Genomic DNA, 25,345 nt, shown 5'->3' on the forward strand with positions numbered 1-25,345 from the left:
ATTTTCCCCCTTTTCTCACATGTGTGTGTAAGTAAAAGTAAGAGCTTCAGGACAACTTTAGAAAGGTTACTGGGAACAGGACTGAGAACAGCAACTCATACAGGCACTGAATAGCCATGATCATTGTAACAACGTAAAGGCCCCTATTCAGGAAATCTCTTAAATCCATGCTTAACTTTTAATAAGTGCTTTCCTGAATCAGGGCCATAAAGTCATGTAAATGAAAGGGGAATCTGGCTCCCTGGAGTTATACCAGGGCATATGTGATAGTCAGGTAGGCACCAGTCTCTTGAGCCTTTCAGAAAACTTTTATAAAGTGAAAGGCTCGTATGATTTTTCACTCTACCTTTCTTCAGTCTGGAGATGCAAGTCAGCTTGTGGCATCCATTCTGCACCACCACAGTTTTCTGCAGGAAAATACAATGTGATGCCAAGCCCTTCACTGTGATTTCGGCTCCTATCCTGCAAGGTGCTGAGCATCCTCAACTTCTTGTGAAGCCAAGGAGTCTTGTGGGGAGATTCAAGTCTAAAATGGACTTCAGTAGGAGTTGGAGGCAGTCAGCGCCACACAGGATTGGACCCTTTACCTGTGCTCTAATACATATTAAGCAGGTAGTCTCAATCACCTGTAACTCTTCTGCTACGTGGACGACTGTTTAGAGCCGTGCACTCACCAGCAGCAGTAAAACCAAAACACTGAAGCTGTGGAATGGTGAGAGCAAGACGATTTATTGTAGAGTGGAGAAAAGGTTCATTTTCATCAACTCAATTATTCCCCTAGAGTTCAATGCAATAAAAAGAGGGACAAGTGTACAAAACGAACCTGACAAGAAGGCTCTAGATGACGTACATTCAAAGCATTTGCAAATGATGCTACTATACAGATGCAGGATACAAATTAAATCAGTTCCTTCCAAAGTGGACTGAATCAATTCTGTATCCACACTCACTATTTTGTGTTTTGTTTCAGAAACATCCATAATCCTCCCTTTCACTGCAGATGCTTTATTCTTTTTTATATAACTCCACTGGCCTTTTCTCATCACTGGGAAAAGGATGCCAGCTATTATTGTCTAACAATTTATTTAAAATCAGATTTTATTTTTACTTCCAATTTGATGCCGGTGGCAACTGATCCTGCTGCAGTGAAGTCAATGGGAGGTTCACCATGACTTAAATGAAATCAGGATCAGGTCCACGGTTGTTCAATCCCGCATGCTAATTTATTCCTGGGAACACATGGACTTTGCCAGTTGTAAAAATCATTCCTTTTGGATCCATCTTGAAACTTGTTCTTCTTAAGGGGCAAAAGGTTTCTTCCTCATCCAGAGAATCCTTGTAGATACAGACATAAAAACATGTACATGACAAGGCATCAGCACTACAGAGTTCCTGGAGTGGTTTAGGGCTTGACTCTGTTCCACTGAAATCAATGGGAGCTTCACCGCCAATTTCAGTGGGAGCATGCCCTTACAGAGCAAGAGAAATAATTCTTTAAAAAGCCTAAGCCAGCCTAGATTGTTGTAACAAAATCTACGATTGAGAGAACATTTAGCACCCTGCTTTGTTTTGGCATGGCCAATGTAAGTATACAGCACAGCCATGTCATTCACTTTGTACTCAGGCAATAATCCCCCTGCAGTCAATGAGAGTCTTGCCTGAGTAATGTGACGACAGGATTTTGCTCATGTTATTAACAGCATGTTAGTAAGCCAAAATATGAATCAATGCTTACAGATAGATTCTCTCTATAATGTTCAGGTAGTAGGGGAAAAAAAAAATCTCCTGGACTAAATTTTGCTCTTGGTGACGCTGGTGTAAATCCAGAGTAACATCACTGAAGTCAGAAGGGTTTCTTCAGATTTGCACCAGAATAACTATAAGCAGAACTGAGCCCCAGGTTAGGTAATGATATAACACGTTTATTTGTTAATGCATAATGACATCTAATATTAATACAAACAAAACAGTACCTCTTTTGTACTCCATATAAATTATATGCATCACATGTATTGGTCTCATTGTCTTAAAATAAAAGCTACAGCTGGAATGAAATGCATATGTATTTAACGTTAACATTAACGTGCTCAATTTACAGAGTCCACCATTTAGACAAAGGTTGCAGTTGTGACTTAAGTAAAAATCTGGAGGCAAACTCTGAATTTGTTTGCCATGAAAACATGAAGGAACAATTTTTATTTTATGTGAAGAAAAAAAATACATATACGTGGGGTGAGGGGGAAGAGCCACATTTTCACAAATAATAAATATCTAGTCTGACTCAAAATCAAAGTGCACTGAAGATTTTTCTATTTAAACAAAAACCACCCATAGGATAAAGCCATAAATATTCACAAGACTGTCAGTGGTCAGCATAATAAAATAAATATGAATGCAATGATTTTTTTTTTAGCAGCATAGGTCATTAATCTACTGGCCAATGTGATAGCTTCACAAAAGTCCATTTTATTTTTCCAGTCAAGAAATAAACTAATCGGGGGGGGGGGGTCCTCTAAAAAGGTGCCACACCTGTATTCTTACTGGGTATGGTGCCTCTCTGCTCCTTGCCGTGCTCCCACCCCACCCCCTCATTTCTGAATGTAACTATAGCAGGATATGTTTTCCCCAAGCATTCTGAATCCTTATGTACAGAACTACTTTAATATGCATATAGTCAAGTTCTGACCTTCTCCTCTTGCTGAAGGGCCTTTGGGTTGGCTTTAACCCTTAAAACATAGGACTGGAAGGGCCCTCCTGGGTCACTGAGTCCAGGCCCCTGTTATCGCAGGAACACTAATGATGTCTAAGGTGGTTTTTTTTCACACCTTCATGATTAGCCATTTTCTAGGTCAAGGAGAAACCATTGTGGGTGCTGTTACAGGACGTGCAGTCTTTGGTTTGCTTGTGCTCACATCAGAACTTCTGGACAGAGCAAATCCCAGCATGTCCCACATCCTTCTAGCCATGGATGCCTTTTCTCCTGCCTGGGAGACTTGTCAACAGTTGCTGTGGAGTCCCACTCCCTGCTTCACACAAGGGCAGAGGAGAGATGGAATTTGGGAGGTGACAACCCTCATCCCTGATGTTCAAACTGAGACTGGATGGCAGGGGAAGTCTACCTGCCTGTTGGGCAGTCTCCCAAGGAAAACCGTGGGAGCTCCATTGCTGAGGCATTTCAACTAGACACTGTTTTATGAGGGAAAATGCCTCCTTGGCTAGACACTGAGCTAGACACTACATATAACAGGGCTTTCACTAGCTCTCATTTTATTCAGTGTTGCATGAAACAATGGAAACACCATGCCGTGGTTTATGGCAAATGGACATTTAAACATGATGCAGCTATTGCTGTGGGGAGACACGACAGGGCAACTATCGTCCACCATCCTCTGTCCTTACATGGGGTGTACAGCCAGGAAAATAGAGGAAAGGCCACAGTTCCACTATCTGGAATGGGGAGCAGGTCATACCCAAGGACTGCACTCTCTACGGCAGCACAGGAAGGTTGGGAATGGGGCAGGCCAGTTGGCATGGCCAGGGGGCCAGCCAGGGAGAGCACAGGGGAAGATGCTTGTGCTTGTGCTCTGCAACCCAGGATTCTGTTCCCCGCACCCATTCCACCCAATGGACTTCCTCTGTGCAAAGCCTATATACTCAGGCTTTGCGCAGAGGACCTGCATTAGGCGCTACAGACACTGAAGTCTGTTACCATGCATTTAAACATGGATCAGCACGGAGCATGTGATGATTGCTGGGACCTCCATCACAGTTTAACCTCATGGAGTATAGGAGTGCTATATAAAAGACAGGGCAGTTGTGCAGTGCTCGCTGGAGGTGGCCAATGATACAGATTACTCAAAGTCTGAAGAACAGCTTTTACTTCAGAGCACACAAGTGATGCAAGCCTTTCTGTGGTGGCCTAAGAAGATGAACAGAAACTCTGTTTTTTAAGGCTGGAAAGGGCTGGTGGAATGCAGGAAACTAGGGAACAGGGACCAGTGAAGGATGGGGAAAAACAGAGCTGTCTGTAACATGATATGCACTGGGCCAAATTCATCCCCAATGTGGCCCCAATGAAGTCAATGGGATTACACCGAGGCAGACATTGACTCGCTGTCTCCAGGAGGAGGGGACAAGCTACAAAGCACCTTTTCACCTCTAGTACCCTCCCACCCGAGAAACAAAGGAGCTACACTAGCATAAAACCAGAACGGTAAAGCTGGCCTGGAAGGAAGATATCCACAGCACCCGCCTGGTTCTGATCCTACTTAAAAAAAAAAGATCAGGATCATTAAATTAACCACAACTGCGTGAATGATCAGAGGAGAGCACAGCAGCCCCACTCAGAGATCAGCAGGGGACTAGCATGGTAGCTCAGCCTGAATACCACATAGGGGAGAACACAGCAGCCCAGCCCAAAGATTGCATCATGGATAGGGTGACCAGATGTCCCGATTTTATAGGGACAGTCCTGATATTTGGGGCTGAAATAGGATCCTATTACCCCCCACCCGTCCTGATTTTTCACACTTGCTGTCTGGTCACCCTAATAAGGGGCAGCACAGCAGCCTAGCCTGGAGATAATACATGGGAGAATATGACAGTCACGCTCATTATCCCTTGCCTAAAACAAAAGACTAAAACGCTGACGTTCAGTGGGAAGCAAGATAAAGGAAAGCCCAGTCTGAGACTTAGAGTAAAGGGAAGAGAGGAAATATGCCCAACACGAGCAGCTCTTCTCCAAGGGTGAATTTCGCTTTGCACATATAACACCTGTCAGGCTTAGGGCAGCTGAATGGAGTGGAGGTTGAGGCAGTTGAAATCCAATAATCCCCAATTTCCAGGGAATTTTACTACATCACAGACCCACCCCCTCTACAGTTACTACAGGCTGGAGAACAGCACCTGACCCCCCTCAGCACCAATTTGATAGGGTGTTTGGACCCACGATTCCTCCCCAGCCCATCCTCATTGCACCATCCATGCTGTCCTATAGAGGGCCAAGGCTCAGTACAGAGCCTCCATCAGATTATATTAGCTTCTGTTGCTCTCTGGACCCTGCACAGGCCCTGCTCCCACAGGTGAATTTCACCCACACTGCATAAAGATGCCTATTGGCTCCAGTGTGGTAAAAATCCATTGCCAAGAACGGACCAGAATCTATCCTCTGTGACAGAAGAGAATATCTGCTGATGTGGCAGATCAGCTACTCTCCTAATGCAGATGTTAGGTTGAAATCCTCACCAGCCACTTGAAGTCCAAACACTGGGGGGTGGCCTATGTGAAGGTGAGGGAGATAGGATACTCCTTAGGGTATGTGCACAGCCTCTGTGCTGTACCAACAGGAATGCAGGAGGCACCTGCTGTAAGTTGTATTTGAGGCTATAGCCTCTGATGCTTCTGCTAGCAGGGATGTGCAGCCAGTAATGCCATTCACACGTCCGCTGGTTCTGTTCCCTCCTCTTCTCTAGCCTGCCCATAAAGTCCCCCTGCTGTGGAGTGACGCTGTGGAGCACAGCTCCAGGACACGCCAAAAGGGGTGCTACGTCTCCACATATGCTGCCTGCGTGGCAGAACCGTGGTGGTCCCAGTGCTTCTTAGGCCTTGCACATTCATGCAACAGGGAATGGGGGAGGACAGGGCTCCCCCAAAATGCAATGAAGAGCTTTAGATAACAAGCAAACAAACATTAAAACCACTTCACATCCTGCAGAGCATATTCCTGCCAACAGCGATATAAAAAAACCCTAACCATACCATTAAGTTTTCAGGTGTTACATGTATAGCTAGAGAGCATACTCCTATCAAATGGAGCACAAAGCAGGGCATGTGGCAAACAGCAGGCGAGATAAGCTGCTCTATCTGCAAACTACTACCAAGGGATAGCGTGTCATTGTACATAGCCAAGATTCTCCATCTCATTCCTATACCGCTGTTCAGACACCTTGCTTTTGTGCTGTTTACTTTCTAAATGTTGTCGGAACTCCATCTCTTCGCTAGCCCCGGCATTGCACATGGAACAGTAGTACTGGCCACTTGGGGTGACACACATGGCGAGATCACGAGGAATTCGCTGGCGGGAGCGTGGATTGAAGTAGGGACCTGCAGAGAAAATAAAGGAGCCCATTTATCTGTAAGCAAGAGGAGCCCTGCAGTGTTTCGAGCCTCACTTCACAATTGCTAAGGTCTATGAGTAAAATGTTCAAAAGCACCTAAGTGACTTGGGAGCCTAAATCCTACTTTCAAAAGTAACTTAAGCACTTAGGCCAAAGGTATTTAGGCACCTACAGACAAAGATAGGCACCTAATAGAATTTTCAAAGGCACCTAAATGGCTTTGATGCTTAACTCTCCCTGGAGTCAATGGGACTTAGGTCAATTTAATTTTGTAGTGCAGACTTGCCCTAAGTTACGTCAATGTACAGGCACCGTAGTAACTGAATCGCTTTTGCATGTCCACATTATGCTCCTTGTGCCGGCGATACGCGTCCTCACCAGAAGTGCTTGCACTGATTTAACTGCCAATGCGGGGCATTGTGGGACAGTTTCTGAAAGGCAGCAACGGTCCATGTAAGCAATGCAGCATCTATGCTGACACTGTGTTGCCCTAACTACATCGACTTAAGTGCTACGCCTCTTGTGGAGAAGGAGTTATTAAGTCGGTGTAGTGGATGAGATACATCGGCAGGAGCTACATTTTACTGTAGACCCCTACAGAGTTAGGTCAATGTAAGCTGCCTGATGGTGTATTGTACACAAGGCCTTAGGCTCCTAAGTGCTTAAGTCACTTTTGAAAATCGGAGTTTGGAGCCTAAGTCACTTAGGAGTTTTTGAAAATCTGACCTTGTATCACTGTTCCCCCTATTTCAGAATTAGAATCCGCTTTCTGATCAGAGTAAGTTTACTGCTCGCTTAGTTAAAAATAGTTATAAGATCATATTTAATATCATGTTAGAAGAACCGTTATATTAACTAACACCATGCTGAAAACATAAAATTAAACTAACACTCATCAGAGGACTGTCTGTGCTAACGAGCACTCACTACACGACTTGCAAAGAAAAAAATAAAACTGCTGATCCAGACACTATTAAATATACTTCAAATTAAATGGTATAGAATTAAGCACTTGGACAGGAAGCTGCAAATCACGAATATATGGAGATAGACCAATCTCACAGAGCTGGAAGGGACCCTGAAAGGTCATTGAGTCCAGCCCCATGCCTTCACTAACAGGACCAAATACTGATTTTGTCCCGATCCCTAAGTGAACTCACAACCCTGGGTTTAGCAGGCCAATGCTCAAACCACTAAGCTATCCCTCCCCCTCAAAATACCCCCTCAGAATACCTCTGGTTAGGGTGACCAGACAGCAAGTGTGAAAAATTGGGACGGAGATGGGGGATAATAGGAGCCTATATAAGAAAAAGACCCAAAAATCAGGACCCTATAAAATCGGGACATCTGGTCACCCTACCTCTGGTGTGCTCTGTGGAGTTACACAGATATAAAATTGCAGTAAATGAGACCAGAATGAGGCCAGATTCATTCCTGCGCTAGTGCCAACACAGGGACAGAGAGGATACTAACTTCACCTCTCCTCTTCTGCTGCTGCTCAGAGCCAAGGTGCAAGCTAGAGGACTCCTTTTTTCTGCTGCTCTAGGCTGCTGAGTTTGTCTATATTGCAGCTAGGAGCAAGGCTGGATAGACAGACTCTCGCTAGTGGTGCCTGAGCTAGCATACTGAAAAGAGCAGAGTGGACACTGTAGCTCACGCTGGAGCTCGGGCTCTCAAACCCAGGGGATTGGGTGGGCCTGAGCTCAGCTCCAGTCTGAGCCACAACATCCACGCTGCTACATTGAGTACGCTAGCTCAAGCCCCACTAGCATGAGTCTGTCTATCCAGGCTAGGAGGCTAGCTCCTAGCTGCAGTGCAGACATAACCAATGGGAGTCATCAGCGCTGAGCTCCACCCAGCCTCACCTCCTGCTCCGGATCCACCCCTTCCCTCCTCCAGTCTGTCAAGCTTCAACACCTCCCCACCCCCATCCCCACCATGTTCCAAAGCTCCTCCTCGTCACTCTGTCCTGCCCTAGAATGCTCCCAGCTTCTGCAGAGGCAATGCATCACTGGCAGAGCTTGCCCTGCCTGGCCAGAGGCTACTCTGAACTGGAGGAATTGACTGGACACAGGGCTGGGCACCAGAGCAAAGTGACTGTCACTCAGAGGTGAATTTCCCCCATGCACTTTTCTTTGCTTATTCCTAGATCAAAGTTCTTTTTAAAGGATTTTACAGTAGATCAAAGTGCTTTTCTCTCCCTCCCCACTGCCAAAATAAGAGAACAGACTCTGTCTTTCCCATATTGCATTTGTTCAAAGGGTGGCAGAGCCAGAGTCTGAAACACTAGAGAAACTATTCAGGGAACAGGTGGCTTTGGAGGGTGGCAAACCTGCTTTATCATTCTGGACAGCAAGAATGCGAGCATGGGTTGATGTGGTACAGTCGGAGTAAAAAGCTCAGGCCCCTTGCCAAGGAAACACCAGGAAATAGCCACCACTTAGAGTAGCAATAGAGAAAGGCAGATGGGAAATTAAGTTATGAGATGAGAAACCAACCAAACAAAGAGACTGACAAACTGAAGTAACTTTAACTGTGGAGAAGATCAAGATGGACAGATGGGTGGAATCAGCGAGAACCAGACAAAGCCTTGGCACCACAAATAGCTTCTTTCTTTGCAAAGCTTCCTTTACTGAGGGGCTCTCTCAGCACCTGCACAAATCTTGGGTAAACAGATTGTGCGGGGACAAAGGAGTGGGGAATGGAATGCTCCCAACTTGGGCATGGAGCACCCGTGCAGACCCCAACTCCCAGCTCAGTGAAGACCTCCTGGATTATGACCGGGAGGACGGGGTGGATCCCCTGGCGCTTGGTTGGTGCATGGGGCTCTCCACCCCTTGTGTCCCCCCAGTGTGTACTCCAGGAGGTGAGGGAAGCCTTATTGCCTGCCTCTCAGGCCCTTCTTGAGCAGGTCCTGCTGGAGGATGCTCCCTGCCTGCCCTTCACCCCTGGTCCTCCAGACCTTGCCATCAGGCCCCTGCCTCGCAAGGCCCCCTCCGCACCACCCAAGCCAGCTGCATGACTTACACTCACTTTGTTTCTGAATCAAGCCTAGGAAGCAACTGTACGTTCTTATACTCCATACCCTTCACTTCCTCACCCTCAGGTCTCACCCTGACGCCAAGTGGCAAGATCTTCTACCACATGTGGAGGATGAGGAGCCCCGGTTGGCCACTCTATATTCTACCCTGGACCCTGGCCTACCAGGGATATTAGTTGGCGATTCCTGGCATGGTTCGCCCATTCCCCTCCCTGACACGTGCCCTTTTTGCAGTGTGAGATACACCCTGACACACATTTACATCGAGTGCACCAGGTTGTGGCCCCTTTTCCGGCTCCTCGAGAACCTTCTCCTTCAGGGTTGGCTGCACTTTTTCCACACCTCCTGATCTACACTCACCCCATCTGTGGCCCCACGAAGTCACGAGACCTCCTCGTCAGCCTAGTGGCGCTGGCTAAGGTGGCCATCCATCATGCCAGGAGAAGGATGCTGGATGGGAGGTGCTCTGTGACAGTTGGGCCTATTTTCACTCTTCCCTCTGGTCACATATCTGGGCACAGTTCCTCTAGGCCACATCCACTGGCTCCCTGGACGCCTTTGAGGAGCAGTGGGCGCTGTCTGGGGTTCTCTGCTCAGTGTCCCTCTCTGGCTCCCTGGTTTTACCCCTCACTCCCATCCCTGCTTTTCATTCATTGTCCCCTGAATTTACTTGAGCCCTCAGCTCATGGCTGTTCCCTTTAGGCTGGGGGAGGGTCGTTTACATGTGGGCGGGTGCAGATGTTCAATAGGTGCTATGACTCGCCCCTCCAACGGAGCCTGCAGTGATTCAACCCTTAGGCATGCTGCAGCAGCCAATCCCTGGGCAGGGCCCAGGTCAGCCTCTTCTAGGACCCCGGTGTCAGCGCTGCCCTCAGCCTGGTCATAACTCTACAGCTGGCTTCAACCTTTGGTACCTGCTCCCCACCACTGCACCAACCACCAGGGCTGACGGCCTAGAACCCAGCACCTGACACCCCCTCCATGGACCTGCTGGAGTGTTTCCCCAGAGGATGCCTCCCCTCCAGTGAGGAATAAAGATGCATGGAAGGAGGATGGGGAGGAAGACTTAAAGAGATTCCCCTCATAGCTTGCCTGGAAAAGTCCTCTCAGCTGGACTGTCTTGGGAGCCTTGGCCCCTTGCCAACGCTGTGGAGTTTGGGGATCCATGGGGAGGGGAGTCTGATATCCAGCTGCAAGGGCAGCTGCTGCCTCCTTTACTCCCCTTCCCCAGGAAGCATGGCCTCCACACAAGCAGCAGTGAAGAAGAGGACCCAGAAGGAGTTAAAGCTCCTTCAACAATGTTAGCCCCTGCTGCAATATTTGGTTAGGAGGGGATAGTGCCAGACCTGCTCTGCCCCCTCATACTTCCAGACCTGCTCCCAAGCTCCTGTGGAGGCATTTTCAGGAGGAGAAACCATGCAAGAGAATCCCAGGCATGCTAGGGAAGGTGCTGCACAGGAGGTGATAACAACCTCTCTGCATGGGCAGGGACAGGTCCACGTGTAGAAGGTCCCCTCTGCATTGCAGACCCATGTGGGACAATCCAGCCGTCAGTTGTCAATCCAGCCCCCACTTGTTGAGGTCAATGGCAGGTTTGGTTGAGTGAGAGGATCAGGATGGGGCCTATGGCCTGCTAATACTCCTACTTGCCCCTTAAACCTTCAAAGAGCTTTATAGACTCCGGACCAGATTCCTCAGTCCAACCAGGCCCCTTAGTGTCACTCAGGTGGTGCAAAGGAGCTAGATGCTGGCTGTAAGTGGCTAACTGAGAACTTCCCCAGTAGAGAGACCTCCTGATCTAGCAGCCTCCATCACAGAGGGCATTCCAAGGTAGGAGGCAGTGTGTTGGGGGCGAGGCAGTGTCAAAAGATCAGGGTTGGGTGGAGCACCCATCCTCCCTTGGCATGTGGTACCTGACGCAGTGTGGCTAACCACTTTAAGGGGAGATGGGCCCAGCCCCTCCAGTGACACAACTATCTTTGCCTCCCAAGATGGGGAAAATGAAGTTCATGTGACCAGTCAGGCCTCTGCCTTATCTAACCCTAGGTTTGGGAAGAAAGGGGAAGTGGTGGCCCTTGATGCTGCAGGAAGGCTGTGAGGAGCCAGAGGAGAGCACAAGGCTGGCAGAGACCTGTGGATGACTCCAGGTAGGAAGGCCAAGGAAGGCCTGCTTGGGAAAGACCAGGGAGCAACCTAAAAGAACCCAGGGGAGTGATGGAAAGGAACCTGGGAAGGACTGAAAGCTGAGCCCAGAGGGTGAGCAGAAAAATTAGAGGACAGAAGAGAGACCCCTTAGGTAGAAGGGATTAGGCCTAGTTTGAGACTGGGGCAAAGGCGCTGTTTTGTTTGGCTTTAACTTGGATGTGGAACTCTGATTCCCTGGATAGTTGTACTTTTGTTAAGGGCTTAGCTGGAGGACCAAGGCATAGCAGCAAGGCACTGCAGCAGCCAAAGGAGGCCGTGGAGTTTTGAAGAGCTGTGAGAAGGGGGCAAAATGAGGCAGAGCTGCTGCAGAGCTACTCCATGCCACCCTGGAGGCAGCCACCCTGTTACAATCCCTCATGCTGGAGTCAGAACCAGGGCAGACCAGCCCGCAGAACAAAAGCTCCCTAATGCAGCCTTCTGTGTCAAGCAGAACCCATTAAGCAATAGTCACTGTGTGACCCACAGAGCATGTAAGTGGTGACACAAGCATTCAAGTACCTGTACTGTTCTGAACCGCATACACATTTCTTCTATTCTGCATCATCTTATAGTCGTTCCCTTCTTTCCGTGCCCTCCGTTTGCCCAGTTCTGATGTATCCCTGAAGGTTAAATAAACACATACAGCTCTGTTTTAAAGCTCTCTGAGATACATTAACCGAGACCGTGGAGGCATGGCTGCACACATTCAGGCCAGCCCTTAATGTAAAAGCTGAACAATACTTACAAGAATGAGTTGTTCTGTGCTTCTGCCAGGCGTAGCCTCTTGGCATGATTCTTTCCCTGGTAGTGAGCCTGGGCCACAGCCGGGGAACTAAATGAGGCATCACAAAGCTTGCAGTAATCATTCTCGGTGGCCATGATCACTCGGCCTCCTGGTTTAGAGGCACTCACCTAGCAGCAAAAGGGAGGGAAAGAATCACATACAAACATAGTGGAGTTTATTCTTTGAAATCACTGAGTCAGGCTCAATGAAGTTGACCCCTCTCAGCAAGCTGGTGGTAAAAGTGGGGATTAGAACTCCGGGTTCTCTGCACTGGGTTCCCCAAATTTGTTCCCTTGTGGGAGGAGCGTTTGCCTCTCCTTGGCTCCAGCTGGGAGTCTGCCCCCTTGAACCTACACATCCCCTAAGATCCACACCGATCTCTGCGGATCAGATGGAAGATCCCTGAGGATCAGATGAAGATCAGAACTATCTGTGCAGAGGCCCTGTGCCTCTGCACTGGCTCTCGTGCCTCTGCACTGGCTCTCGTGCCTCCTGCTCCCACTTCCAGCTTCCTCACATGCTTGACTCCTCTGACTACCACTGCCCCTAGGAACACCCTGAAAGGAGATTCCACAGCACTGACGGAAGTCTGCGTCCAGACTACCTGCCCCCATCTCCAACCCAGCAAATAACCTTCCGCAGGTTGCAGAGAAACAACTGACCCCTCCCCACACCTTGCCTATGGACAGCAGGAGTTCCATATGCAGATTTTAGAGGAATGATCCAGCCCCAAGTAAGCTCAGTCCTCGGGATCTCCCAGTGAATTATGGGGCATGATCTTGTCTGTCTACTTAGAATGTAAGCTGATTGGAACAGTGACTGAGTCTTTTTGGTGTTTTGTACATCACCAAGGAACTGTATTTCCCAGATAGTGTGAATAACAATGATTTACTCATTGGCCTTGCCAGTGCTATACTTTCTAAGGTGCAGTTTCTTTGGCCCCCATTTTGATACTTCATATGCTCCTCCCAAAAAAAAAACACCCTAGAATTCTGGCGTGCATGGTACAATATGAACATCTTCTATGTAGCGGGCTCAAACTTGGCTTTCTTTTTTCTGAGAATTAGTTCCTCAAACAAGGCAGAGCAGCCACCCCAGCTGTTGGAAATCAACACAGTGCACTTGTAACATACAATAGCTTAAGCAAGGGCCTGCTCTAATGACCACTGATGTGAATGGAAAGACTCCCATTCACTTCAGTAAGCTTTGGATTAGGTTCTTTTTGTATGTCAACAGGTCTCCCCCATAGTGGCTGGCCCCAGCAACCATATAACAACCTGCTACTTACTCACAGCTAAGGGGTTCGGTCTCCTTTAGTTCAAGTAGTAGAGGCCCGAGCTTTTGGTGCTGAAGGCCCCAGCTTTGATCCCTGCTGACCAACATGCAATGACATGCGAGTGTCGGGTGTGGAGAACTTTTGATTTACCCCTTGAGCTAATGGGGCATGCACTCTGCTCTGTGCGTGCCTGCCACTGGGCAGCTCATGGGACAGCATTAATCTGGATCACAAAGGGGCCATTCACTCATGCAGTGATTGGAGAATGAGTGCCACAAGAGTAGCTATTTAGGGAGGAAAATGATGGCCCAGTGCCGTTGGTGCTAGACTTTAAATACCTTTTCTACATAGGCACGCAGGTTCAGCCTCACTTGGATGCACAGGAGATGGCTAGGCAAGGGGAAGATATACCACACACACACACACAAAGGAAGGACATGACGACGAGTGATTTCCATGGCTTTAAACAGCCATAATCAGCAGAGCATCTGATTCACACAGGTATCATAGGATTTGCCACACAAGATTACATCAGTGGCTCAGTGAGTCTAGTCCCCTGTATCTAGGAGTGGTCAATACCTGATGCTTCAGAAGAATGTAAAGGCACACATCGGGCCAATTGCACCATGCTGGACATAGTGAGGAAAATTCCTCTGACCCCTGCAGCAATCCCACCCCAAAGCATGAGAACTAGTTACCCTTGTCATAGGGGGTACTGCACATGTAAGCAGCACAGCCTCGGTCATCTCCCCAGGCCTTACCTGAGCTGGATGGGAGACAAACTGAGGCACGGCAGGCTCCACTGAATTGCTCATTCTGGCAGGAGCTGGGCAACTATTTGCAGCATAGTAATTCCGAAGTTTCTTACTATGGTTTTTACCCTGGAAACAAAACTTGAATTAATCACTGTCCAGATGGAAGAGTCCCACCTGTATCTAGCAGCCAGAGGACTCAGCTAAGAGGTTGAAATGTAAATGTAGTCATGACAACAGCAGCTCAGATACAAGCTCTGATCCTGAGAGGGGCTGAGCGATCTCAACTCCCATTGATTGCAATGGGAGATTAGAGTGTTTGACATTCCTCATGAGATGCTCAGTACCTGGCAGGGCTGGGTCTTGGGATGGGGTATGTACCCCCCCACACTAGCAGTGAAAGGGTGAAGGGGAGCCCAATTACCCCATTCTGTAGCACCTCAAAGACAGGTAATTGAGGATTAGACTCAGTTGTGAAGAACCAACCTGGGTGGCTTCTATAAAGAAAGGCTGCAAGGCAATAGGGAGAGGAGACCTCCCTAGGGGAGGTAATTGCGTGTTTCCTCTCTGGGAAAGAAAACTCAGAGGGGCCTGCACCTTGGGACTATCCCTGAAGGGAGAGGGTAGCTGGGAAGGAGACTCTTGAAGCAGACCTGGGAAAAGAGAGGCTCCAGGGAGACAGCATGGGACATGCTTTCCAGGCCAGCCAGCAAACCTAAGGGATGAACCTACAAAATTCTGCCTGCAAAAATTAGAAGCTTTTTTGAAAATCCATCCCAATAATATAGAAAGACACTCAGGTCTCCTCATCTCACTAAAGCCCTCCCTGTTCAGTACACTCTTCTGGAAAAACCAAAGTGAAAACTATTGCGACATATCCAGAAGGTCAGCAAACTGGCACTCTGATGGACTTGGGAAGGGGGAGTGAATTGAAGACTCTTAGACCACCCACCCCAGATGATCAGATCTAGAAGTTGTCAGAAGTTGAGGGTCCAATAAGATGGTGTTCTTACCAGGTAGAAGCACAAAGTGAGAGATGATCTCTGGGGATCCATATTGTGAACCATATCAAAAGAAATGTACATTGCGGTAGAGAAGCTGGCTAATCCAATGGTGTCTGTCATATACTACACCCCTGTTTGTGTGATGAAGCCCCACTCAGAGACAAGACCAGTTCAAGTGACCCATATGAATAGTGTCTGGTCTAAGAGCAAAGGTAGTAACTTCATTCTTATAGCACAAGGGCGGGCAAACTTTTGGGCCAGAGGGCCACATCAGGTTGTATGGAGGGCCGGTTAGGGGAGGCTGTGCCCCCCTATCCGACCCCTCCTGCTTCTCGGCCCCTGATGGTCCCTCCAGGACTCCTGCCCCATCCAACCCCCCCCCCCCGTTCCCTGTCCCCTGACTGCCCCCCACCGCCCCATCCAACCCCTCCTCTCATTCCTGACTTCCCCCCCAGGACCCCTGCCCCATCCAACCACATCTTCTCCCTGACCACCCCCGGAATCCCCGCCCGACTGCTCCCCACTGCCCCACTCAACCTCCCCCCTTCCTGACTGACCCCCCTGGGATTGCTGCCCCCATTCAACCCCCCTGTTCCCCGCCTTCTCACCGCAGCAACCCCATCCACACACCCGCCCCCTGACCACCACCCCCCAACTCCCCTGCCCTCTATCCAACCCCCCGTGCTACCTGCCCCCTTTCCATGTTACCTGGAGCACCGGTGGCTGGTGGCGACCCAGCCACACCACCACACAGCACAGAGCACCGGATCAGGCTGCGGCTCTGCAGCTGTGCTGCCCGGCAAGAGCTCGCAGCCCCATCGCCCAGAGCATTGTGCCGGCGACGCAGTGAGCTGAGGCTGAGGGGGAGGAGCTGGGGGCTGGCCTCCTGGGCCAGGAGTTCAGAGGCTGGGCAGGACGGTCCCACGGGCCGTAGTTTGCCCACCTCTATTATAGCACCGGCTGTCTGAGTTACAAAGAGCATACTCCTCAGTCTCAACGGAGCCTGCTCAATCCGTCCCCCAGGGGACACAAACCTGCTAAACTGCCATCCACTGATAAAAGCAGCAAAGCTGGGAGAAAAGATGGGTAATCAACATTTTTTAAATATATTTTTAAATTAGAACTGGAAGGAAAATCAGAACTTTCTGTTGGCCTTAGTTGAACTGGGGAATCTGGTTAAATTCCCACTGCCTCTCCCCCTTTATTTTAAAGGGGGAATCTAGGACCAGATTCCCCAGTTCAACTAAGGACCAAAGCGCACAGGGTTTTGCTTTCTCATTCTCCTGTGGCGGGGGAGGAATGAAAAAGTTTGACTTAAATAAATTTTTCATTATTTTGGTCGAAAGGGCAACATTTTTCATGACAGAAGAAAAGTTTTGATGAAAAAATTGTGATGAACTCCAGCCTAAAGCACAAAGAGGACAAGCAACTCATTAGGGCCCCACTCTTAAGCCCTGTGTAGCCTCAGTAACCCTCCTTCAGGCGTAGGAGCAAAAAGGGGGGCTTCATCTGCTCTCAGACCCCATCTGCCTCTGGCAGTGAGACGAGAAGGAGAGGAAGCTCCTGGCACATGACTCCCTCACTTATGGCAGGTTGGGGTCCCACAATTCATAAGGCATGCCCTACATCTCATATTGAAAGAGTGGTAGGCACCTCACAGGAACAACTAATCTGAACATCTTTCTTCTTTTGCTTCTCCTTACCTGGTAATGCGCCTGGGCTTGCTGTGCTGAATTCAGAGTGACATTGCAAAGTTTACAACACAGAGGCTTACATAGTTCCTCCAGCACAGGATCCTTTGCAAGCTCCTCTTCTTGTGAGTGCTGCAAGGAAGGCTCCAGTCCAAACGGTTTCTGTGGGGACAGTGGTGAGTTGGCTCTTGGCCTTGTGGCCACTGACATAGGAGGAGATGAAGGCGTCTCAGGACGAGGATGAGGAGGAAGTCCTGCCTGCTGCAAAAGAATCATTGGCTGGGAGGACTGCTGGCATGTTACTATTGAAGGAGGAAGACTCTTCTTCAGCTCTGAACCGGAAAAAAGACACAGGCTCAAATAAACGGCATCCATTTCACAATGTGAATGTCCAAGACTGGGGCCAACTTTGCCAGTTTCACTCCAGCTGCTCTGTGTCTCTCCAACAATGCAAAGCAGCCATAAACCCAGTTTAACCAGCCAGTTAAGATGAGTTTATAGCTTCTGCTTCACTGGAGCAGGGCAACGCTGCTGCAGTCAGCCTGTTAATCCAGCCCCAGATATTTTTTTAGGCAAGACGACACGGATTAAAATCTGAGTTTAGCTATTAATAAAGGCTACCACATCCTCCTGGAAATTTAAGTGGACTACTAAGAACTTATAATATCTGGACAACAAACAAAATCAGAACTCACCAGGCATAAGCTTCCAGATGCAAGAAAATATCATTCTGCCATGTTTGTGTTACCCTAGGAGGCCCGGAGCCTATATTTGTTAGTGCAGTGACTCACTGCTGAGCTCATGCAGAGGCCCATTGAAGCAGTGCTCCCAAGGGTAAACAAGTGGAGTATTGGGGCCTTACGCCCTTTCCCAAATCAAAGAAGGGATGGGCTCTGTGCCAACGAGTTCACAATCTAAGAAATAAACTAATACTGCAATATATGTTGTTGCTTGGTACCTTGTCAATCATTTGGAAGTAACTGTGTTTGTTGTGAATCGTAAACCCCATACAAAGCCTTCATAAATATCAACTTCAGGAAAATACGTCAAAATTAACTTTTCTCCAGTAAATAAAAGCACTGAGGGAGACACTGTTGTCTATTGGTTAGAACAAGGTATCAGGAGTCATTTCTTCTGGGTTCCATTCAACACCCTGCCATTGTCTTGTGGCATGACCTTGGGCAATTTCTCCATGCCTTCACTTACTAAGGAGCTGAATCCTTCTCACACTATCAAACATGACTTAGAGCCTGAATAAGACTCTGCCATCCCTGTCTATCCTGGGCTGCTCTTTGCACGTCCTCTATGTTAAGTCCAATAGTCTTCCCTCTCTAGTGTTCAATGGAGAGATTATTTCATTTGGCCTCTCTTACATGTCCTCCAGTTGCCCAATGGTACACCTGCCATGGCAGATGCTCTGGTTACATTCTTCATACATCCTAGATATTTACATTGTCTTCTCTGGATAACTCTGGAATTAAAAAGTTGTGGAACTTTGACAAATCTCCTCATTTGTTACAACTTCATTCCATTTAATACCCACCATTTTCCTCAGGCATTTGCTATTTAATTGGATATCTGCCTCTACTTCTGGCAGATTTTACTAAGTACAATGCAATATTAAAAACTATTTCATATTTTCTTAGGTTTGGAAGATTATCTCATATTAGCACTTATTCAGTTTATTTCTCAATCAGTTCACGTTCTTAGGAACCCCCTTAAATTTCCCACAAAAAGCTTTGAGAAGCTTAATTGATTTATGTTTCCACGTTCTGTTGAAACCCTGGGATGAACATTGCTAGGTTAATGCAAAATGGAAGTATTAGTGTAAATCAAGACAGAACCACTTTCTTCAAGATTATATTAGCTTCTCATCATAGCTCCGCTTACCAATAAACAGGATTTGATATCTTGGTTATTTCAAATCATGTCAAGCTAAAATTGCATTCTGGGGTGCCAGATTTGTACTATCTTTAAGCAGAAATGTTTTAAATACAGGGACCTACCTTTACTTTTCTAAATAGGAATCCTTAATTTAGATTGCAGGTAGCATTTTCAGAAGTATCTTAGGTGCCTAAGTCCCATTTTCAAAAGTGACTTTGGTTCTTAGGCCCAGATCCTCAGAGATGTTTATGCCTTTGAGGATCCTGGCCTGAGGGCCAGATTTCAAAGGTATTTAGGCACCCAAAGATGCACATAGGTGCCTCCTGGGATTTCCAAAAGCACCTAAACAGATTAGGCACCTAACTCCCATTGAAATCAATATGAGGCTGGTATCTAACCTAATTAGGCACTTCTGAAAATCACATGAGGCACTTATCTACATCTTTAGGTGCCTAAATACCTTTCAAATTCTGGCCTGTGAGAACCTAAGTGAATGGGCCTTTGGTACTTGGAAGGCTAAGTCACTTTTGAAAATGAGATTTAGGAGCCTAAGCCACTTGGACACTTCTGAAAATTTTACCCGAATGAATCTGTGTTGTTGTTTTTGCACACACAGACCCCCAGTTCTGCAGTTGGCTTCTTGCGAGCAAATCCCTAGGCCTATACAGGACCAGCTGCAGAACAGAAGCTCAAGTTCCAGCCAACAATATTGCTTTAAAGTTTTCTGAGTATTTCCAGGGACTAACAGGAGGGAACCTACAAAAAATGAAGCACACAAATACACGCCTTTGGAAATGGGCGGACAATAAAGCCTTTGGGTTTTATTTCTGTAGTGCAGCTCCCTTGTCAAGGTGCTGTGCTCCCTACTAAAATCAATTTCTAAATATTAATTCAAATGCAATTAAAAAAACCCTAAAGAACCTCATTAAAATTAACAACTGAAACAAATTTGAAGATGTTCAATGCAGAAGCTAAAGAGGAAAGAAGGGAATGGATGGAAAAGCATAAATTAGAGGGAAGTGGTTGCTCTAAATACACCGGGGAAGGAGGAGTGTTTAATGGTGGGCCGAGAGATGGACTACTGGATTATATGGTTAAGTGAATTCCACACCCTAGGGCCCACCATGACAAAGACACTAATTCCTTTTTCTGACTATGATGGTGGGATTCCTAGAGGGATCTGAGGTCCCTTCCAACCCTGATATTCTATGGTCATGTCATACCAGAGATCCTCTTCAAGATGAATTCCAAAGAAGACGTTCCAAATATAGTCAGGGAGCCTACCTTGTTGCAGTCTTTAAAAACCAACAGCACCAGCTAACAGTTAGTGTTCCACTGCACAGGCAGCCAGTGCAAAGAATGCAAAGTGGGTATAACGTGAATGTGGCTGTTAGATCAGTGAGAAAAGGGATGCTGGATTCTGAACAAGTGGCTAACAGTGGAAGAACTCTGCTGTTAGCCCTAACAAGAGAGAATTTCATCAGCTGAATGTATGACACACAAAGGCAGGGATTGCTGTTGTGAGGTTACCCTGAGATAAATCACTTGTGCATCACCTGTGCAAATTGTGAAGTGCACGTGCAAAAAAGGTTCCTATCACATGGAACACATGGAGGGTGGGGGTGGGACTTCCTAGAGAGGGCATGGCTGACTCACTGCTTCTAATCATACCCTCTCAACTAGAATGAGCCTTCTTGTAGTAACTAACTCTATCCAGTAGCAAGACTTCATAACCAATCCTGGGAACACAGAAGTTTTAATGTGTCCAGACAAGACAGTTCAAACATCCCTCCAGGCCAGAGACTTGAACTATGTTGTCCACAGGGCAACAGATGTACAGCTGTGCCCACATCCCATAGTAAGAAATTATCTGGCTAAAAGAGCTCAGTATATACATTGACCAGCATGGCTGATAAAAGGACCTTTGAAGGACACAGTGTTTCAAATCTCATATTACCACCATGGACTGACTCCTCTCTTCTAGGTAAGACTTCAGAGCAGCTCCAGACACACTAGCTATGTTCCTTAGCTGTCAAAGCAGTAACCATGGTCACTCATATTAAAAAACGTTAAGAAATCCACCATGACCAAAAAGACAAGCTGATCCTGATTTAAAACCAGCGAGAGGTCATCCGTGAGCCTGACAAATGCGATCTCAAATCCAAAAAATGCTAGTCCTAAAATGGGAACTATCTGGGATGCCACTAATGTCCAAGTGCTCCTGGACTGGAATAGCCACAGCTTCTCAATCTTGTTCCCTGAAAGTGGGGGATTTGACAGCTGGCAAGCACTTCAGTGTCAAGAGATGGTTTCTTAGGGAGGGGGGTGGACATCTGCATGTCTAAGGATAATTAACATCTTTCTCTTATTAAGTGAGGCATTGATGACATCGCTCAATGATGGTGGCACGGTCACATCATTGTCAAGATGGACAGAAGTCAAAACTGAAGGCCATGTGCCACAGGGAATTCCAGAGGACAAGGAAATCAGAGATCAGGTGAAATAATCTATTGTGACCCACGGCTTTACTAGTCAAAAGATACAGAGACCAGCCTAGAACCACATTGTCTCATCTGCGTAAAAAGGTAACTAGCTCACCATTATAATCAGTTGAAGGAACTGCTAATTGGATAAGGCCATCTGAAGTAATCTGATTGCACACTATCCAAAAGAGTTCAGCTGGAATGTTCATTACAGAAGGTCTAAGCCTGAGGACAAGTAACATCTCCTAACCTCACTGTCAGTGATTCTATATGCCTGCATAAAATCCTTTAACAGAAAAAGACCAGACACCAGGTAATTATCCCAGTGACCTTATGGCCAACATATGCTCCAGGTGCTTCGGCACCTGGAGATCACCATTAAATCACCATGGTCTCCATATTCAGCAAATTGTGATGCTACAGCAGAGGGAAAGGGAGTCAAGGTATGACCCAGCAGCAATATGGAGATCTCAGAAAAGCCACAGAATTCAATAGCTTCCAAGGCTATGAATCTGTAGCACTGGTATGGTGTCTGCACTGATATAGATAAGGTGATGATTGACCTACCCAACATAAAGATGTAGTCTACCATCTGTGGGTGTTCTCTTTGACCTTCAGGGTAAAAACCCAGAAGGTGAAATCCTTGTCCCATTAAGGTTAAAGGCAAAACTTCTATTGATTTTAATTAGGCCAGCATTTCTCCCAGGGAGTCCTTTCACTTCCGCTCAATAGAGCATTTGAAAATGGACTATCTTAAGAAACTGACCATTTTTTATATTATCATATTGACACTGCAAGACAATAATAATCAGATTATAGTGTTACAATGTGGTTGGTAAAACAATGTCAGTACAAGTCTATGAATGCCTTAGAACAACATCAGATCATATTAAATGTCTGTAACAGCAATGACTTTAGGAAATGAAAGGAAATCATATCACTGTAAGTTGGTGAAAACCATAAATGCATCAAGCTTTGAAGCCTCTGCTCAGGAATGCTTTTTATCCAGGAATAAAAATTGCTCAAAGCTCACAGAGCTGAAGATTCATTAACATTTCTTCCCTTCTCAGCACATTGTCTGGATTTTAATATAATTGCACCTAAAACTATGTTAAGAGAACAGTAAGCACTCAAAGCCAGGAAATGACATAGTTCAGGTTGCTTTCGCAGCCTTAACATTGCCCTTTGGCTTGTATCCTTTTACAGCACAATCTTTAATGACGTGCTTGCATTCTGCTTCTCAATCCTACAATATACTACCATACAATTTTTCTGTACAATCTTAGGAGCAGATTGTGACCTCTTTATTCACACTATTAAGCTGTAACTCACATGAGTAATCGCATGTACATGTGCCGCTTCTTCTCATTTTTAAAATTTGTTTATACTTACTCTTATCAGTAGCTCAATTATTAGAACAATCTTTATTGTTTTAGAGTACAGTCCTGCAAAGTGTTGCACACTGTGGTTCTGATCCAGCAAAGAACTTAAGCGTGTGCTTCACTTTTAAGCATGTGAGATGTCCTATTAAAGTCCATGGGATAATGCTCTTTCACTTTTTATAAATAAATTCTCTTCTCTCTATAAGTATCTTAATCACTGAGTCAACAATTATGTACTATATAATATTTTTTCTAACCACCAGTTTAGTTTACCATGGGTTCAGCTCAGGGCATAACTGTTAACGCTGAGACAGATTCAGCCCCCCTTACTCCCATTGAGTAGTACTGTACTGTGCAGGTAGTCCCATTAATTTCAATGGAATAACAGGTGGAAGAAAGAGTTATTCATTTGTGATCATGGCTATCATAATTTGGACCCATACAATTAATTCAGCTACACATTTACGTGACCTAGACATGCCAGCAAATTTGTATTATTACTCTATTATACATAATGGAGTGGTTTTCATTTGTAATAAAAGCACCATTCCAGCAATGGAAAGTGGCCTTAAATTAGATGTAAATATAGTTTACTCTCACTTTAAGCCATTTTACAAAGCAAGCACAGTCTAAAGTAGCGTTAGAGTAAATGAGAACCAGGACCAATCTGCTGTATCTTGTCTAAGAAGTGTTTGCTATTACTTTCATGAACTCTGGCTATCATACATAGTGCAGTATACAGCACTACAACATGTAGGGGAAAACAATTATGACATGACCTTATTTGAGAAACGGTATGTAACTAAAGACTTTTTGCAGTGGATTAAGGGTACAGAGGCAGGATTAAGGTTACATAGGCAAGCTTAACGTTACCATTTCCTGACTTTTGACAGGAATGTTGATTTTTCTTTAAAGGCCGTGCTAGGATGTTTTTAGTTGGTTGGTTTAGAGAAATATGTAAGAAAAAGAAGATCCATAATCTAGAACTATATGTCTAGGCCCCACTGAACACCCCATCCCATTTACCTTACTACGTCCACAATGGACTCCATCCATCTCCACACTGTAGGAAGTTAGCAAGAGAGATTCCCTCTCCCTGTGCACTTAAGAAGCCATGCCATTTTTACCTTGCGAGATGACCAATGATCTCTGCATTATTCTCTGCCCAACTTCAGTAAAGGCTCAGTTGTGCCTTTAACACAGCCTGGAGCAAAGAGCCTGGAACTGCAGTTCCCCAGGGTGAGTTCCAGGAGGCATTCTGCCTCAGGAAGACAGGATGCCTCCTGGGTCTCACATCGTTATGGGCTACAACGTACTTCCTCCTGTGTGTTCCACAGGACAATGCAGACGGATTCAGCCAGGTAAGTCCATCTACTTCCTACCCCTTTGGAGCGTTGTGTGCCTCGGGGAGAGTAAGGAAGGAGCTAATCCTGCACTTCCCTGAACACAGAGACCACAATTGTACTTGGCCTTTGTGTGTGCCATACTAGAGGGGAGGAAGGTTCTATACTTTCACTACCCTATGCAACCCTGGGAGAAATGCCATGCACAGTCTAGGCCCAAAAGCTTTTCACTGCACAGCTAAGTTCGTCAAGCATGCACACACAGTACAGCCTTCCTTAGCAGCAGATTTTATGAACACAGTGGGAAAATTCCTTATGAAGTGCACTCTTCAAAGGCAGAGTGCAATTTTTAAAAAGGTCATAACTCAGTCAAATCTAATTTCTGTGCCAAGTTTTCCTGACTGTTTCCAGCTGTTTCAGTGATGGAGTTATTCAAACAGTCACTATTTATTTATTTTTTAAATCAGAAAATGTATTTTTTTCCTCCAGGCTCCTCATACTCCAGAATGAATGTACAGTACTTGTTTTTGCTGAAACTTTCCCGATACACTGGCCTTTGGTCAGAGACCAAGCCTGACAAATTTCAGACTGAACGATGAAGGCTTCATACAGTACAAAGTGACTGAATGCAGGGTATTAGAATGGAAACAACTTTCATGACAGTGGTCACTGACACTGACTCTAGACTACTGTAGATACAAAACAGGTAACGCAAAGGACAAGGGAACATTTTGTTACCTAATACATCATTATGGAACTATACAGTGTGATGCAAAAACTGACATTTTAGCAAATTTATTTATGCAAAATTGGAAGCTTTACAATCCCCATGACTTAGATTCTAATTAAAATTGGATGCATCTGTTGTTATCTTGAAATGGTTGCAATTCAAGAGAGAATTCAAGGTGCAATTTGGGAAACATACAAGCAAAACATAGCATCCAAAAACTGATGCAATATGTAGACATTCAAAACATACAATGCAACATAACTACCCACATGCAAAACAAACATGTAAAATCCCACAAACTAACAAGGGGAACATGTACATAAGGCTGCTTGTGGTGCGATTTACCTCCTTATTATTGCCAGTGTCCTGACTACTCTAATATATGCATACACCCAAGTATAATACACTTACTAGACTCTCCTGATTCTGGGAGGAGGGACTCAGAGAAGCAATCTGCAGGCAATCCCTTGTACCTGGAGCTGGCCAGCCCTGCACATCCCCAGCTGAGATCTTCACCTCCTCCTTTCTTCCTTTTTCATGACAACTTAAGTCGGGTTGCTCCCCACTAGATCTGAGGGGCCATCAGTCAGAAAAGTCCGTAGAACCGGACACAGAGGGAAACAGCTGCAGGAAGTGACTGCAGAACAGGGGGGAGGAATAGGGGAGGAGACTCGGG

General features: G+C 46.3%; 1 protein-coding gene across 2 annotated transcripts; it reads right to left on the reverse strand.

Moving 5' to 3' along the window:
- Positions 1–710: 710 nt before the first annotated feature.
- ZMAT3 (zinc finger matrin-type 3) lies at positions 711–25,285 on the reverse strand. Of its 2 annotated transcripts, XM_050966148.1 has the most exons (7): positions 25,081–25,285; positions 18,221–18,318; positions 16,860–17,179; positions 14,162–14,281; positions 12,086–12,252; positions 11,860–11,960; positions 711–6,102 (listed from the first exon to the last, which is right to left on the reverse strand). In XM_050966148.1, the coding sequence occupies exons 3-7, from the start codon at positions 17,121–17,123 to the stop codon at positions 5,891–5,893; spliced, it is 864 nt and encodes a 287-aa protein (XP_050822105.1). In that variant the 5' UTR covers positions 17,124–17,179; positions 18,221–18,318; positions 25,081–25,285; the 3' UTR covers positions 711–5,890. The 2 variants fall into 2 exon arrangements, with proteins under 2 accessions (XP_050822105.1, XP_050822104.1); XM_050966147.1 differs by lacking the exon at positions 18,221–18,318.
- Positions 25,286–25,345: the final 60 nt, after the last annotated feature.

The sequence above is a fragment of the Gopherus flavomarginatus genome, chromosome 8 (assembly GCF_025201925.1).
Source record: "Gopherus flavomarginatus isolate rGopFla2 chromosome 8, rGopFla2.mat.asm, whole genome shotgun sequence".
Classification (NCBI taxonomy): Eukaryota; Metazoa; Chordata; order Testudines; family Testudinidae; genus Gopherus; species Gopherus flavomarginatus.